Source organism: Lucilia sericata, unplaced genomic scaffold (assembly GCF_015586225.1).
Source record: "Lucilia sericata isolate MDLA Ls3-8-SP2 unplaced genomic scaffold, ASM1558622v1 Contig005481F_arrow, whole genome shotgun sequence".
In the NCBI taxonomy this organism is placed as follows: Eukaryota; Metazoa; Arthropoda; class Insecta; order Diptera; family Calliphoridae; genus Lucilia; species Lucilia sericata.
Genome location: NW_023997549.1, coordinates 1 through 19,276, shown reverse-complemented (window position 1 = coordinate 19,276; position 19,276 = coordinate 1). Strand labels below are relative to the sequence as shown.

Sequence of the window (19,276 nt, the reverse complement as noted above, 5' to 3'; positions counted from 1 at the left end):
CTAACTAACTAACTAACTAACTAACTAACTACTAACTAACTAACTACTACTAACTAACTAACTAACTAACTAACTACTAACTAACTAACTAACTACTAACTAACTACTAACTAACTAACTAACTAACTACTAACTACTAACTAACTACTAACTAACTACTAACTAACTACTAACACTAACTAACTAACTAACTAACTAACTAACTAACTAACTAACTAACTACACTAACTAACTAACTAACTAACTAACTAACTACTACTAACTAACGACTAACTAACTAACTAACTAACTAACTACCTAACTAACTAACTACTAACTAACTAACTAACTGACTAACTAACGAACTTCGATCGGAACAAATAGTGCTTCTTAAGTAGCTGAAAATGGTTTTGCCAGCTATTCCTATGTTAGATTACAATCTTTAGGGAATAATGCCTACAATTTTTGTCTTCAAACCTGTTTTTCCGTATCAAAATCTCCACTTCTGATGCATCAAATTTACATAAGTAGCTGCCAATGGTTTTGCTAGCTATTCCTATGTTAGATTACAATCTTTAGGGAATAATGCCTACAATTTTTGGTCTACAACCTGTTTTTCCGTATCAAAATCTCCACTTCTGATGCATCAAATTTACATATTCAAAAGCTTCAATGTGTATGATGTTTCACTGTTATGGTCAAGGTTGAATGGGCCTGAATGGTTTTGCCAGCTATTCCAGAGTTAGATTACAATCTTCAGGGAATAATGCCTACAACTTTTGGTCTTCAACCTGTTTTTCCGTATCAAAATCTCCACTTATGATGCATCAAATTTACATATTCAGAAGCTTCAATGTGTATGATGCTTCACTGTTATGGTCAAGGTTGAATGGGCCTGAGAGGTACTATGACGGGTTTTGCGAGGCTTATTATTTCCGCATTTTATCGAAATAGGTCGTAATTTTGAGGTTATACAGAAAAATATTTCAAAAATTGTTGCATTTAATTTCGGCCATTTCAGAATTTTTAAGATTTTTTTATAATGGACTTTTCTTGTTATTGGACTTTTGCGCATAGGATGCCGATCTATATAAAATTTTGTTACGATACTTCCAATAGTTCATAAGGTGCCGAGCCTATTTCTTTCCAAAGTAAAACGTTGCTAAAGCACTGAGTAATGTGAGGGGTATATTGGAACCACTTTTTCCAGCACGCTAGAGATCTTTTGAACACAAACTTTTAAAAATTTTGTTTTGATAGAATTGTTGTATTTCTATTTTATTATTTTAAATTTTTTAATTTAATTTTAATTTAAACAATAAAAACATCATGTTTGTCACTATGAAACCCTTAATCAAACGATTAAAAAGGTTATCCGAATGTATAGTCACAAGATTTTTATTTAGCTTCTGTTTTAAATGTATATAAATTCTTGTACAGCTTTTGTAAATACATATCTTTACAGAGTTTATCAGCTTTACCCAAGGAAATAACTGTAAGTTTCAAATAATATATTGTAAATAAATAATCCAAAAATCAAAAAGTAAATGTCCTCACACGAACTTATACTACTTAAAGCACTAGTTGCATGATGAACATGTTTCTATGTGTCCTTTCAACATAATAGTTCCACAATAATGAAACTGTCACATTTACTTCTCTACCTTAACTTTAGGTTAAATTTATAATGGATCACGAAACAACATTAGCCGAACTACTTGGCCTGAATCTGCACGAATGTGAAGAAGAGGTTAAGAATATTGTAGACAAGGCCGTCAAGGAAATGTCTATGGAGAAGATATTGCGAGATTTGAATACAACATGGTCTGCGATGGAATTTGATCATGAACTCCATCCACGCACCGGATGTAATCTCCTCAGAGCCTCGGAAGAACTCATAGAGACTCTCGAAGATAATCAAGTTTGTCTACAGAATCTAATAACATCCAAGTACATCGCCCATTTCCTCGAAGAGGTATCAACATGGCAGAATAAGCTAATGATAGCCGATCAGGTGATAACCGTTTGGTTCGAGGTGCAACGCACTTGGACCCATCTCGAGAGTATCTTCATGAGTTCGGAAGATATACGTAAACAGCTACCAGTCGACTCGGATCGTTTCGATCGCATCGATACGGAATTTCGTATACTAATGAGCGAGATGGCTCAGTCGAATAATGTGGTGGCATCGACTAATCGAGCCGGGTTGATTGAACGCTTGGAAACCTTGCAGAAGGAGCTTACACTATGCGAAAAGGCTTTGGCAGAGTATTTGGAAACGAAACGTTTGGCTTTTCCTCGTTTTTACTTTGTATCCTCCGCTGATCTATTGGATATTTTAAGCAATGGCATACAACCGGACATGGTGACGAAGCATTTAACGAAACTGTTTGATTCTATAGCACGCTTGAAATTCAATCAGGGTGAAAAGAATGAAATCGAAACGGCTTCAGGTATGTATGCCAAGGATGGTGAATATGTGGAATTCAATGAGGTGACCAATATGCGTGGTCCCGTCGAAGTGTGGCTCAATCGTATACAGGCCGCCATGAGAGCCTCTTTACGCTTCTATATTTCCGAAGCCGTGGTGGCCTATGAGGAAAAGCAACGTGAGCAATGGTTATTCGACTATCCTGCCCAAGTATCGCTCTGTGGTTCGCAAATTTGGTGGTCTACAGAAGTGAATATAGCCTTTAGCCGCCTGGAAGAGGGTTACGATAATGCCATCAAGGATTACTACAAGAAACAGATCTCGCAATTGAGTTTGCTGATCACTCTTTTGTTGGGGGAACTCACTAAGGGCGATCGTCAAAAGATTATGACCATTTGCACCATTGATGTACATTCACGTGACGTGGTGGCCAAAATGATTCAGGCCAAATTAGATTCCGGTTCGGCCTTTATGTGGCAATCCCAGTTGCGCCATCGTTTCGACGATGTGGAGAAAGACTGTTTTGCCAACATATGTGATGCAGAATTTCGCTATAATCATGAGTATTTGGGCAATACACCACGTTTGGTTATCACTCCTTTAACCGATCGCTGTTACATCACTTTGACCCAGAGTTTACATTTGGTAATGGGTGGTGGTCCAGCCGGACCTGCTGGCACAGGTAAAACGGAAACTACTAAAGATTTAGGCAGAGCTATTGGTATTATGGTTTATGTTTTCAACTGTTCGGAACAAATGGATTATCAATCGTGTGGCAACATCTACAAAGGTTTAGCCCAGACCGGAGCTTGGGGTTGTTTTGATGAATTCAATCGCATTACAGTGGAGGTTTTATCGGTGGTAGCGGTACAGGTGAAATCTGTACAAGATGCCATACGTGATAAGAAGGATACGTTTAATTTTATGGGCGAAATGATTACATGTGTACCCACTGTGGGTATATTCATTACTATGAATCCCGGCTATGCCGGACGTACTGAATTACCGGAGAATTTAAAGGCATTATTTAGACCCTGTGCTATGGTGGTGCCAGATTTTGAATTGATTTGCGAAATTATGTTGGTAGCTGAGGGATTTCAAGATGCTCGTGTTCTGGCGCGCAAATTTATAACTTTATATACTTTATGCAAAGAGCTGTTGTCCAAACAGGATCATTATGATTGGGGTTTAAGAGCTATTAAATCGGTTTTAGTTGTAGCCGGTTCATTGAAGGTGAGTGGAACCCTTTACCCTTTGAGAAAGGGATCGCGTATAGTCTCATAATTAATATGGGTCCAAAACTGGACTGAACATTATATTGTTATAATTCAATATCATCATCATCTTAATAATTTACATTAATATCCCACTTTGTTTTCAGCGAGGTGACCCCGGACGCCCCGAGGAGGAAGTGCTAATGAGAGCTTTGAGAGATTTTAATATACCCAAAATTGTCACAGATGATATGCCAGTATTTATGGGCTTGATAAGTGATCTCTTCCCTGCTCTCGATGTGCCGCGCAAAAGAGATCAAGATTTCGAAAGGACCGTAAAGCAAGCCGCTTCCGATTTACTGCTACAAACGGAAGATACTTTTATACTAAAAGTAGTACAACTAGAGGAACTATTAGAAGTAAGACATTCCGTTTTTATTGTTGGTAATGCTGGCACTGGGAAGACACAAGTATGGAAAACCCTATTGCGCACCTACCAGAATATCAAACGGAAACCCATATTCAACGATTTAAATCCAAAAGCTGTTACCAATGATGAATTGTTCGGCATAATAAATCCCGCCACTCGAGAGTGGAAAGATGGTTTGTTCTCGGTAATAATGAGAGATCAAGCAAACATAACGGGTGATCAACCCAAGTGGATTGTGCTCGATGGTGATATAGATCCCATGTGGATTGAAAGTTTAAATACCGTTATGGATGACAACAAAGTCTTGACTTTGGCCAGTAATGAGCGCATTGCGTTGACGCCTTCGATGCGTTTGCTTTTTGAGATTTCAAATTTGAGAACAGCCACACCGGCTACGGTCTCAAGAGCGGGTATTTTGTATATAAATCCTCAGGATTTGGGTTGGAATCCGTAAGTTTTTTAAGCTTCCAAAATTTTTTGTTTTTTTTTAATTTGTCTTTGTTTTCTAGTTATGTGACCAGTTGGGTGGAAACACGTAAAATACCCTCCGAAAAGTCCAATTTAGTTATGTTATTTGATAAATATATACCAGCTTCATTGGAAACTATCAGAGTTCGTTTTAAGAAGATTACACCCATTGCCGAAATGGCTCACATACAAATGTTATGTCATCTGCTGGAATGCTTTTTGACCCCGGCCAACACACCAGCCGACTGTCCCAAAGAGTGGCATGAACTTTATTTCGTTTTTGCCTGCATTTGGGCATTCGGTTCGGCTATGTTCCAGGACCAAACCATTGACTATCGTGTAGAGTTTAGCAAATGGTGGGTTAATGAGTTCAAAACGGTTAAATTTCCCCAAGGTAAGAAGTTTAGCTTCTCAATTTTCGAAAACTATTTCATATCGAGTTTTGGGTTTCTTAAGGTGGCACTGTTTTCGATTACTTTTTGGATTGTGAAACTAAGCAGTTTGTTCCCTGGACCGATAAAATACCCAAATTTGAATTGGATGGTGATTTACCTTTGCAGGCTATCTTGGTTCATACTTCTGAATCCATACGAATAAGATTCTTTTTGGATTTACTTATGGACAAAAAACATCCGGTAATGTTGGTGGGCACTGCCGGCTGTGGTAAAACGGTGCTGGTTAATGAAAAACTCCAATCGTTGTCGGAAAACTATGCCGTCACCACCATACCCTTTAATTACTATACAACTTCGGAAATGTTGCAGAAAATCTTAGAGAAACCTTTAGAGAAAAAAGCTGGTCGTAATTATGGACCACCTGGCAATAAAACCCTAATATATTTCATCGATGATATGAATATGCCCGAGGTGGACTGTTATGGTACGGTCCAGCCTCATACCCTAATGCGTCAACATTTGGATTATGGTCATTGGTATGATCGCAACAAGTTAACTTTGAAAGATATACACAATTGTCAATATGTCGCCTGTATGAACCCTACAGCTGGCAGTTTCACCATTAATCCCCGTTTACAACGTCACTTTTGTGTGTTGGCTGTAAGTTTTCCCGGCGCTGAGTCCATAACTACCATGTACTACTCGATATTGTCACAACATTTTACCAATGCCGAACAAAAGTTTAATCCCATAGTAACAAGAATGTCGGGGAACATAGTGGCGGCTACCTTGGCTTTACACAATAAATCATCGCAGATCTTTTACCCACAGCCATTAAATCGCATTATATATTCAATTTACGCGATATAAGCAATGTTTTTCAGGTGAATGTTGAAAATTTAAACAAAAATTTCCGAAACTAACCGAAATCCTCTTACAACAGGGTCTACTTTTCAGTACAACCGATTGTTTGCCCACCGCTACGGATCTAATACGTCTGTGGCAGCATGAAACACAACGTGTCTATGCCGATAAACTGATCGATGAAAAGGATATTGATAGTTTTACGAAAATGCAACATGACATTGTGAAGAAATCCTTTGAAGAAATTGACGAATCGGTGATATTTGATAAACCGAATATTTATTGTCATTTCGCCGGAGGAATTGGTGAACCCAAGTACATGCCCATCAAGGGTTGGACTGAGCTTCACAAACTCCTCACGGAGGCAATGTCTTCATATAATGATCTTGTTGCCGCCATGAATTTAGTACTTTTTGAGGATGCCATGATGCATGTGTGTCGTATAAATCGTATATTGGAATCGCCACGTGGCAGTGCTCTACTGGTGGGTGTCGGCGGCAGCGGTAAACAGTCGTTGGCTCGTTTGGCAGCGTTTATTTCGAGTTTGGAAGTCGTGCAGATTCAACTGAAAAAGGGTTATGGCATAAATGATTTAAAGGTTGGTTTTGTACAAAACTCTCTTTCAAAACTTGGGGCTTTTAATTCTCAAATTGTATCAATTCCAGAATGAATTTTCAGGTTTATATTTGAAGGCAGGCCTAAAGAATGTGGGCATTATGTTTCTCATGACAGATGCTCAAATTCCCAATGAAGATTTTCTAGTCCTTATCAACGATATGCTGTCCACTGGCGAGATTCCAGATCTATTCCCCGACGATGAAATTGAGAATATTATAGCCGGTGTGCGCAATGAGGTCAAAGGTGCTGGTTTGGTGGATTCTCGTGAAAATTGCTGGAAATTCTTTATAGATCGTGTACGTAAACAGCTGAAAATAGTTCTGTGTTTCTCGCCCGTTGGTTCAACATTACGTGTTCGGTCCAGGAAATTCCCTGCCATCATCAATGCCACCTCCATTAATTGGTTTCATGAGTGGCCTCAGGAGGCTCTTATATCAGTGGCCATGAATTTCCTTTCGCAAAATCAAGTTTTACCCGCAAATCATCAGGATTCGGTGGCTAAATTTATGGCTTATGTTCACACCTCGGTGAATACCATGTCCAAGGTGTATTTACAAAATGAAAGACGTTATAATTACACCACACCCAAAAGTTATTTGGAGCAGATCAGTTTATACCTTAAGCTTCTCAATGACAAGCATAAGGATTTGCAAAGTAAAATTGTGCGATTGGAAAATGGTTTAGAGAAATTGCGTTCCACAGCGGTACAAGTGGCAGATCTTAAAGTAAAATTGGCGGTACAGGAAATTGAGCTTAAAGAGAAAAATGAAGCTGCCGATGCTTTAATAGAGATAGTGGGCATAGAAACTGAGAAGGTGCAAACCGAGAAGGGTTTCGCCGATGAGGAGGAAATGAAGGTGGCTTTTATAGCCGATGAGGTGTCGAAAAAACAGAAAGATTGTGAGGAAGATTTGTTAAAAGCAGAACCGGCTTTGGTGGCCGCCCAAGAAGCTTTGAATACCTTAAACAAAGCCAATCTAACAGAATTGAAATCATTTGGTTCGCCACCGGGAGCCGTAACCAATGTCACCGCTGCTGTTATGGTTTTACTGGCTCCGGGTGGTAAATTACCCAAAGATCGTTCTTGGAAGGCTGCCAAAATTTCCATGGCTAAAGTGGACACATTTTTGGATTCTTTGATTAATTATGATAAGGAAAATATTCACCCGGAGATTATTAAAGCCATACATCCCTATCTAAAAGATCCCGAGTTTGAACCGGAGTTTGTTAGATCAAAATCGGGAGCTGCGGCAGGTCTATGTGCTTGGGTTATTAATATTATTAAGTTTTATGAGGTTTTCTGTGATGTGGAGCCCAAGAGGAAAGCTTTAGCGGCAGCAAATGCTGAGCTGGCGGCTGCTCAGGAGAAATTGGCGGGTATTAAGCGTAAGGTTACGGTGAGTTATTGAGGGGTTGGGTTGGGAACTTCGTTTGATTGTTTTTTTTTTTTGTTCTAGAGTTTGGAAGAACAACTTGCCAAGTTGACAGCCGATTTTGAACAGGCCACTGCTGATAAATTACGCTGCCAGCAAGAGGCCGATGCTACTCAAGCTACCATAGCTTTGGCTAATCGTTTAGTGGGTGGTCTGGCTAGTGAAAATGTACGCTGGGCTGAAGCTGTTAATAAGTAAGTGGCTTGGTTTGAGGGCTCTCTTATAAGACCGCATTTTACCGATATTTTTGTGGCTGGGACCTTAAAGGGGAATTTCAGAATTGGGGAGGTTAAAAAAGAGACCCTGTAGTATTAAATATTTTGATTTTGCAAACCTTTATGTTACATACAACCGATAATTGACCTTCATTTCAATTTCCAGCTTCGTTAAACAGGGCATAACCCTACCGGGAGATATACTGCTAATCACAGCTTTTATATCGTACGTGGGCTGTTTCACCAAACAATTTCGCATAGATTTGATACAAAAAATGTGGACTCCATTCCTAAAGAATATAGATCCACCTATACCTACCACAGAGAATCTAGATCCCTTATCTCTACTAACAGATGATACCACCATAGCTATATGGACAAATGAGGGTCTACCATCGGATCGTATGTCTATAGAAAATGCCACTATACTATCGAATTCCGATCGATGGCCGTTAATGATAGATCCACAGGTAAACGATAACTTAATGTTAAATTTTAGGAAAGATGTTTAAGTCAAATCTTAAACTTCTAGTTACAAGGAGTTAAATGGATCAAACAAAAATATGGTGAACAGTTAATAGTCATACGCATGGGTCAACGTAGCTATTTGGAGGAAATCGAGAAAGCCATTACCAAGGGCAATACGGTGTTAATAGAAAATATCGATGAACAATTGGATCCAGTATTGGATTCGTTATTGGGACGTAACTTAATTAAAAAGGGAAAGTGAGTAATATTTCTCTTAATTGGGGATAAAAACTAACCTTTCTGATTTCCTTTTAGGGCCATTAAAATCGGTGACAAAGAAGTTGAGTACAATTCCAATTTCCGCTTGATTTTACACACAAAATTAGCAAATCCTCACTATAAACCTGAAATGCAAGCACAAACCACATTAATTAATTTCACGGTTACACGCGATGGCCTAGAAGATCAACTTTTGGCCGAAGTAGTTAAAGCCGAAAGACCCGATTTGGAGGAATTAAAAGCTGAACTAACTAAACAACAAAATGATTTTAAAATAATGCTTAAACAATTGGAAGATGATTTACTGTCTCGTTTGTCCTCGGCAGGGGAGAATATTTTGGGAGATACGGCTTTAGTAGAGAATTTGGAGACTACCAAAAGTACTGCCTCAGAAATTGAGGAGAAGGTTTGAAATACCGAGTTCAGGCATTAGATTGAGGTAATGTACAATTATTTTGAAATTTCAGGTGGCTGAGGCTAAAATAACTTCCAAAGAAATTGATAAAGCCCGAGAATATTATCGTCCGGCTGCTGCTAGAGCCAGTTTGTTGTATTTTATTTTGAATGAGCTTAATACCATCAACCCGATATATCAGTTTTCTTTAAAGGTTAAGCACCCCTACACATATAATTAAACACTTTCTTAATTACTTCTTTTTTCATAAATTTAGGCTTTTAGTGTGGTTTTCCAGAAGGCCATTGCCAAGGCTGACCCTGGCGAAACTTTAAATCAGCGAGTTTTAAATTTAATCGATTGTATTACCTATTCGGTATTTCAATATACCTCGAGAGGCCTGTTTGAATGTGATAAATTAATATTTGCTTCACAAATGACTTTCCAGGTTAAGTTTTTCCTAAATATTTCCCCAACATTCATATTAATATCATCTAAAATTCTTTATTTTAATTAGATTCTTCTTATGAACGAAGAAATAACTTCTGCGGAACTAGATTTCCTACTCCGCTTCCCGATTAAACCGCACGTCACCAGTCCAGTTGATTTTCTATCCAATCAATCGTGGGGCGGAATATGCAGTCTAGCTTCCAAAGATGAATTTAGAAATTTAGATCGTGACATTGAAACTTCTTCGAAACGTTGGAAAAAACTAGTGGAATCCGAATTACCGGAAAAGGAGAAATTTCCTCAGGAATGGAAGAACAAAACTGCTCTACAGAGGCTATGCATGATAAGGGCCTTGAGACCGGATCGTATGACTTATGCTTTAGCGTAAGTGTACCAGTAATTCCTTCATTTCCCTTTTAACTATGTCTTTTATAGAGACTTTATAGAGGAAAAACTTGGCTCTAAATATGTGGAAAATCGTGCCATGGAATTCGCCAAGTCCTTTGAGGAAGCTTCACCCTCTACCCCCATCTTCTTTATTTTATCGCCCGGTGTAAATCCTCTTAAAGATGTTGAAGCCTTAGGCAAACTTCTAGGTTATTCGCAAGACCTGGATAATTTTCACAATGTTTCGTTGGGTCAGGGTCAAGAGGCTATAGCTGAGGCCGCCATGGATACGGCTGCCAAAAATGGCCACTGGGTTGTTTTGCAAAATATACATTTGGTACGCAAATGGCTGCCGGTTTTGGAAAAGAAATTGGAATATTATGCCGAAGGTTCACATCCAGACTATCGTATGTTTTTGAGTGCTGAACCGGCTTCCACACCCTCGGCCCATATAATACCACAGGTACATACATATGTATTTGAATACTTTTTTAGATATTCAAAATGTTAGTTAGTTAGTTAGCGCTAGACCACCATCGAGACTTTGTACTCTCCCATACAAGAGGGATTCGGACCTATCAGACCCATTCTAACGCACTATAGAACTAACAGAATTAGGTTCCAAAATATAACATTTTTAAAGCTCCGTTCCTACTTTTCGAATTTTAACCTTTTCGTTCGTTATCTTTCACAACAGGGCATTTTGGAATCCTCCATTAAAATCACCAATGAACCACCCACTGGCATGTTGGCCAATCTCCATAAGGCTTTGGACAATTTCACCCAAGAGACTCTGGAAATGTCGGGAAAAGAAGCCGAATTTAAGGCTATACTCTTTTCACTTTGCTACTTTCATGCTGTTGTTGCGGAACGTCGTAAATTTGGGCCTCAGGGTTGGAATAAGGTCTATCCCTTTAATGTGGGAGATCTGAATATTAGTGTATCGGTGCTTTACAACTATTTGGAGGCCAACGCTAAAGTGCCTTGGGAAGATTTACGTTATTTATTTGGTGAAATTATGTATGGTGGTCATATCACCGACGACTGGGATCGTAAACTTTGTATAACATATTTAGAGGAATATATGCAACCGGATTTGGTGGATGGAGAGTTGTTTTTGGCTCCCTCCTTTCCAGCTCCTCCTAACACTGATTATTTGGGTTATCATGCCTATATAGATGAGAATATGCCAGCTGAGTCTCCCTATCTGTATGGCTTGCATCCAAATGCTGAAATTGGGTTTTTGACAACACGAGCCGAAAACATATTCCGTACGGTATTTGAAATGCAACCGAGAGATGCTGGCGCTGGTGGCGGAGCCACTGTAACGCGTGAGGATAAAGTTAAGCAAATCGTGGATGAGATTATAGAAAAATTACCGGAGGAATTCAATATGATAGAAATCATGAATAAAGTAGAGGAAAGAACTCCCTATGTTATAGTAGCCTTCCAAGAATGTGAGCGCATGAATTATTTAACCAGTGAAATGAAGAGAAGTCTTAAAGAATTGGACTTAGGCTTAAAAGGAGAACTAACTATAACCTCTGATATGGAGGTGTTAGAAAATGCATTATTCTTGGATCAAGTGCCGCCAGTATGGACCCAAAGAGCCTATCCTTCTCTCTTGGGTTTAAATAATTGGTTTATTGATTTGTGTCTACGTTTGCGAGAATTGGAGACTTGGTCTACTGATTTTGTGGTAAGTGAAAGTTTTTAGTCTCGTTTGTTTAAAAAGTCAATGTTATATTTCCTTATTCCCCACATACAAAACAAAAATACAAACATTAACAACAACAACAGTTGCCCTCTTGTGTTTGGTTGGCTGGCTTTTTCAATCCTCAATCATTATTAACGGCAATTATGCAAAGTACTGCTCGTCGCAATGAGCTGCCATTGGACAAAATGTGTTTGCAGTGTGATGTGACCAAAAAGCAAAAAGAAGATTTTACGTGAGTATTAATCAGTTGTGTAAAATAGTTAAATGTAACGATTAGGTTAGGTTGAAAACATTGGTAGGAAGATATTGAATAGATCTGTTGGATGGAATCGGTGTCACAAGGAATTTAGAAACCGAAGTTGACAGAGTACACTGTATGTTCTAACTAACTAACTAACTAACTAACTAACTACTAACTAACTAACTACTAACTAACTACTAACTAACTAACTAACTAACTAACTAACTAACTAACTAACTAACTAACTAACTAACTAACTACTAACTAACTAACTAACTAACTAACTAACTAACTAACTAACTAACTACTAACTAACTAACTAACTAACTAACTAACTAACTAACTACTAACTAACTAACTAACTAACTAACTAACTAACTAACTAACTAACTACTAACTAACTACTAACTAACTAACTAACTAACTACTAACTAACTAACTAACTAACTAACTAACTAACTAACTAACTAACTAACTAACTAACTAACTAACTAACTAACTAACTAACTAACTAACTAACTAACTAACTAACTAACTAACTAACTAACTAACTAACTACTAACTAACTAACTACTAACTAACTAACTAACTAACTAACTAACTAACTAACTAACTAACTAACTAACTAACTAACTAACTAACTAACTAACTAACTAACTAACTAACTAACTAACTAACTAACTAACTAACTAACTAACTAACTAACTAACTAACTACTAACTAACTAACTAACTAACTAACTAACTAACTAACTAACTAACTAACTAACTAACTAACTAACTAACTAACTAACTAACTAACTAACTAACTACTAACTAACTAACTAACTAACTAACTAACTAACTAACTAACTAACTAACTAACTAACTAACTAACTAACTAACTAACTACTAACTAACTAACTACTAACTAACTAACTAACTAACTAACTAACTAACTAACTAACTAACTAACTAACTAACTAACTAACTAACTAACTAACTAACTAACTAACTAACTAACTAACTAACTAACTAACTAACTAACTAACTAACTAACTAACTAACTAACTAACTAACTAACTAACTAACTAACTAACTAACTAACTAACTAACTAACTAACTAACTAACTAACTAACTAACTAACTAACTAACTAACTAACTAACTAACTAACTAACTAACTAACTAACTAACTAACTAACTAACTAACTAACTAACTAACTAACTAACTAACTAACTAACTAACTAACTAACTAACTAACTAACTAACTAACTAACTAACTAACTAACTAACTAACTAACTAACTAACTAACTAACTAACTAACTAACTAACTAACTAACTAACTAACTAACTAACTAACTAACTAACTAACTAACTAACTAACTAACTAACTAACTAACTAACTACTAACTAACTAACTAACTAACTAACTAACTAACTAACTAACTAACTAACTAACTAACTAACTAACTAACTACTAACTAACTAACTAACTAACTAACTAACTAACTAACTAACTAACTAACTACTAACTAACTACTAACTAACTAACTAACTAACTAACTAACTAACTAACTAACTAACTAACTAACTAACTAACTATCTAACTAACTGAATAACTAACTAATTAACTAACTAACCAACTATCTTAGAAACTTTTAATCATTTTAAATGACTGTCAAAAGAAATCAATGCAACTCAAATAAATAAATATGATCAATTTCCCAGTAAATGTCTTAGTTTTCAGTTTCAATTCTTCTTTGTTTTTTTCTTATTTTCGTTCGAATAGTTGGTTTGATTATTATTTAATTGACACTTTTTATGACCTTTATTTTGCAAAAGAAGAAATTATTTGTTATTCTTTCTCGTGTATAGTATTGTTGTTTTTTGATTTTACCGTTTATCAATAAAAAAAAAACAGATGCGAATGAACGAACATATCTTTGTCATGGGTCAGTAAAGTGTTTAATAATTGTCACATTTCGAAGTAAATTGTAAATAGTATTTTTATAATGTACTTATTTTATACTATTAGCTAAATTTATTAAAATTTAATTTAAGCAATTAGTCCGTTGTCTAATATATAGAATTGTCCGAAGACTTGCTAAAAGACTACTAAATAGTCGGCCCAATAGGCTAGTTAATAGTCTAGTCGATAGTTAAGTCAATAATTAATCAAAAGACTAGTCAGTAGATTAATCTTTAGTCTAGTTAATAGGTTATTCCATAGACCAGTCAGTAGACTCATTCGTAGTCGAACTTATAGACTAGTCCGTTTAATATTCAATCGACTAGCAATATGTTAGTTAATAGACTAATCAAAAGTCTAGATCGTAAACTAATCCATGGGCTAATCCGTAGACTTGTCAATTTTGTAGTCAATCGACTAGAAAATTGTCTAGACAATATGTTAGTGAATAGTCTAGTCCGTAAACTAATCAATAGACTACTACATAGACTAATCCGTAGAATTGCCAATAGTCTAATTAATAGTGTCAAGTCAATACATAAAAACTAGCTACTCAAGTTTTTCTAAATTATGGACTTTTATATTTCCTTTTCAAAAACCGAAAAGGTTATCTAATCAAAAGTTTAAATTTTCAAAATCATCAAAATTAGTTCATTTGACCAAAACAACTCTAGGAATTCCCACTTTTTTTAACCAAAATCTATAAACAAATAAAAACAAATCCAAGAATTAAATAATCCATTTAAAATAATAATAAACAATTGCGGTTTTTAATTATAAAATTAAATAAACAAAAATAAAAAAACAAAAACAAGCAATTAAAAATATTATTATGCAAATAGAATGGTTTGAATTAAAAAGGTAAATGACGATTAACATGTCGGCTATCTGAGGCGACGGCGGCGACAATTTGACGTTATCGAGAGTAAGAAAGCGTCATCAACAGATTGGCACCATAAATTATAACTCGTGTATATTGTGTTTTTCATCTGAACTGTGTACTTTACCGGCAAACTGGGCTGGACTGGACTGACTAATGTCTACTACATTGTCGGCAGCTGCAGTAAATGTAGCGCTATATCGCCAATAACAATTTAGCAGATTTTATTTCCAAACTAATAATTGAGTTGTAGTCATAAACTAATTAACCGTTTTGTTTTATTTTTATTGTTGTGATTTTTTTAGCTATTTATAGACACGTATTTAATTGAATTTAATTTGTAAATTATATGTGATTGTGTTTTTTTTTTGCTCAATTCAATTGCTTTTTAAGTTTTGCGATTTTTATTTTTGTCTACTGTATAATTTGTCTGTTTGTTTTGTTTGTCTTATAGATCAGCGCCAAGAGAAGGCGCCTACGTTCATGGCATATTTATGGAAGGCGCCAGATGGGATATACAACAAGGTATAATTATGGAGTCGCGTCTTAAAGAACTTTATCCCCCAATGCCGGTCATTAATATACGAGTGAGTTTATATTTATACTTACAAACATACATAGAAATTCTACAGAATTTCTAATAAATTCGAAATACAATTAAAGCAAAAACAAATAAAAAAATAACTATACAAGCCTGAGATGGAAAACACTTTTTAGATCAAAACATTTTTACAAACCCCAAGATATTTTAAATAATTTTTGAAATTATAAACTTTTGCTAATAGATTAGTCAATAGGCTAGTCCAAAACTAGTCAGTAGACTAATTAGGTTATAGGTTAGTTAATAAACTAGTTAACACCAGTCAATAGACAAGTCAATAGACCAATCGACGCACTATTCCATATAATAGATTAGACCATTGACCAACAAAATAGTCCAAAAACTAGTACATAAATATGTTATGAAACTATTCCGTAAACAAGTCCATTGTAAACAATTGGTAGACCAGTCCATAAACAGAAGTAGATGGACTAGTCAAAAGTCCAGTTCATAGAATCGTTCATACACTAGTCCACATATCGGTTAATATAACTAGACTAAAGACTAGACTATAGACTAGACTATAAACTACACTAGTCTAGACTATAGATTGGACTATATAGACTTGACTACAGACTAGACTATAGACTAGACTACAGACTAGACTGTAGACTAGACTATAGACTAGACTATAGACTAGACTATAGACTAGACTATAGACTTGACTATAGACTAGACTATAGACTAGACTGTAGACTAGACTATAGCCTATACTATAGACTAGATTATAGACAAGACTAGACTATAGACTAGACTATAGGCTAGACTATAGGCTAGACTATAGACTAGACTATAGACTAGACTAGACTAGACTAGACTAGACAAGACTAGACTAGACTAGACTAGACTAGACTAGACTAGATTAGACTATAGACTATAGACTAGACTAGACTATAGACTAGACTAGACTAGACTAGACTAGACTAGACTAGACTAGACTAAACTAGACTAGACTATAGACTAGACTAGACTAGACTATAGACTAGACTATAGACTGGACTATAGACTAGACTATAGACTAGACTATAGACTAGACTATAGACTGGACTATAGACTAGACTATAGACTAGACTATAGACTAGACTATAGACTAGACTATAGACTAGACTATAGACTAGACTATAGACTAGACTATAGACTAGACTATAGACTAGACTATAGACTAGACTATAGACTAGACTATAGACTAGACTATAGACTAACTATAGACTAGACTATAGACTAGACTATAGACTAGACTATAGACTAGACTATAGACTAGACTATAGACTAGACTATAGACTAGACTATAGACTAGACTATAGACTAGATATAGACTAGACTAGAATACTAGACTAAGACTAGACTATAGACTAGACTATAGACTAGACTATAATCAGACTATAGACTAGACTATAGACTAGACGATAGACTAGACTATAGACTAGACTATAGACTAGACTATAGACTAGACTATAGACTAGACTATAGACTAGACTATATACTAGACTATAGACTAGACATAGACTAGACTATAGACTAGACTATAGACTAGACTATAGACTAGACTATAGACTAGACTATAGACTAGACTATAGACTAGACTATAGACTAGACTATAGACTAGACTATAGAACTAACTATAGACTAGACTATAGACTAGACTATAGACTAGACTAGAGACTAGACTATAGACTGACTATAGACTAGACTATAGACTAGACTATAGACTAGACTATAGACTAACTATAGACTAGACTATAGACAAGACTATAGACTACTAGACTAATAGACTAGACTATAGACTAGACTATAGACTAGACTATAGACTAGACTATAGACTAGACTATAGACTAGACTATAGACTAGACTATAGACTAGACTATAGACTAGACTATAGACTAGACTATAGACTAGACTATAGACTAGACTATAGACTAGACTATAGACTAGACTATAGACTAGACTAATAGACTAGACTATAGACTAGACTATAGACTAGACTATAGACTAGACTATAGACTAGACTATAGACTAGACTATAGACTAGACTATAGACTAGACTATAGACTAGACTATAGACAGACTATAGACTAGACTATAGACTAGACTATAGACTAGACTATAGACTAGACTATAGACTAGACTATAGACTAGACTATAGACTAGACTATAGACTAGACTATAGACTAGACTATAGACTAGACTATAGACTAGACTATAGACTAGACTATAGACTAGACTATAGACTAGACTATAGACTAGACTAGTATAGACTAGACTATAGACTAGACTATGACTAGACTATAGACTAGACTATAGACTAGACTATAGACTAGATATAGACTAGACTCATAGACTAGACTATAGACTAGACTATAGACTAGACTATAGACTAGACTATAGACTAGACTATAGACTAGACTATAGACTAGACTATAGACTAGACTATAGACTAGACTATAGACTAGACTATAGACTAGACTATAGACTAGACTATAGACTAGACTATAGACTAGACTATAGACTAGACTATAGACTAGACTATAGACTAGACTATAGACTAGACTATAGACTAGACTATAGACTAGACTATAGACTAGACTATAGACTAGACTATAGACTAGACTATAGACTAGACTATAGACTAGACTATAGGCTAGACTATAGACTAGACTATAGACTAGACTATAGACTAGACTATAGGCTAGACTATAGACTAGACTATAGGCTAGACTATAGACTAGACTATAGGCTAGACTGTAGACTAGACTATAGGCTAGACTGTAGACTAGACTATAGACTGGACTATAGAGTAGGCTTTAGTACATGTAACGCTAACAAAAGTACTTTTTTGCTAAAAGCAGGAAATATGTATTTCAAAATTTGAACTTCCCTAGCCTGATACCATCATTCATAAATAAATCAAAACACTTAAAAACTAAATACATAGAAATAAATATTTAATTAATGCATGTTTTGCTAGATATCTATATGATTGGGTTTTTTGTTTTTGTTAACACAACACAAAACTGAACAATTTGAAATTCAAGTTGAAATTATGCAAAAAATTTAAATTAAAGAAAATTAACATTGCCATTTGGCGCCATTTTTTAATGTAAACTAACACATACACTCATGTAATAAGTGCAGTTATTTTAATACTTTCATTGTTTTTTTTCTTTTTTGCAGGCCATTACCCAGGATAAACAGGATTTGCGCAATATGTATGAGTGTCCCGTCTATAAGACACGCACTCGTGGTCCCACTTACGTTTGGACTTTAATTTAAAAACTAAGGATAAACCAGGCAAATGGACTTTGGCTGGTGTGGCTTTATTGTTACAAACATAAATTGATTTTTTTTTTAAGCACTAAAATGTTTGGAATTTTTACACAATTTTAGAAATGTTATCTTCTTGGCACATTTGTTAAATAAATTTTTGGCCTTAGGCCCTTTAAATCACGAAAGCAATTAAATATGTTTTTTAATTAAAGATAAAATTGTAAAAGGAACTCACCTGATACGAAGAACATAATTTGTTAAGGCGTTCTTTTTATTTTCGATCTTTCACGAATACCAGATGAATAGCATTGAGATATCTGAAAATAGAGTAAAAAATATTCTTCTTATTTTGATGAATTAATAAGGTTATGAATTAAAATATTTTGAAATTTTGATAAAAGATTTAAATTTTAAAAAGTTTTATATTATTCCACTATATATGTATGTATAGTTCTCGTAAATAAATTTTTGTTTTGTCTAACGACTCTTGAACTTTGTTATCACAAACTATGCGAATAATGATGAAATATTCGATTTCGTCATAAAGTTTTTTGATTTATTAAGAACTAAAGAATCATATCGCGTCCTTTTTGTAAG

The 19,276-nt window shown here is 35.3% G+C and overlaps 1 protein-coding gene across 1 annotated transcript; it reads left to right on the top strand.

Moving 5' to 3' along the window:
- Window positions 1-1,660: 1,660 nt before the first annotated feature.
- On the top strand, window positions 1,661-18,747 carry LOC119615506 (dynein beta chain, ciliary-like). The gene is given in 20 exon segments (XM_037971512.1): window positions 1,661-3,643; window positions 3,792-4,504; window positions 4,564-4,916; window positions 4,979-5,722; window positions 5,725-5,801; window positions 5,861-6,379; window positions 6,447-7,796; window positions 7,857-8,026; window positions 8,214-8,517; window positions 8,580-8,773; window positions 8,831-9,200; window positions 9,262-9,402; window positions 9,466-9,636; window positions 9,706-10,022; window positions 10,074-10,488; window positions 10,723-11,724; window positions 11,826-11,974; window positions 15,269-15,401; window positions 18,587-18,671; window positions 18,674-18,747. Coding segments are annotated over 20 exon segments (9,258 nt in total). The 5' UTR covers window positions 1,661-1,666.
- Window positions 18,748-19,276: the final 529 nt, after the last annotated feature.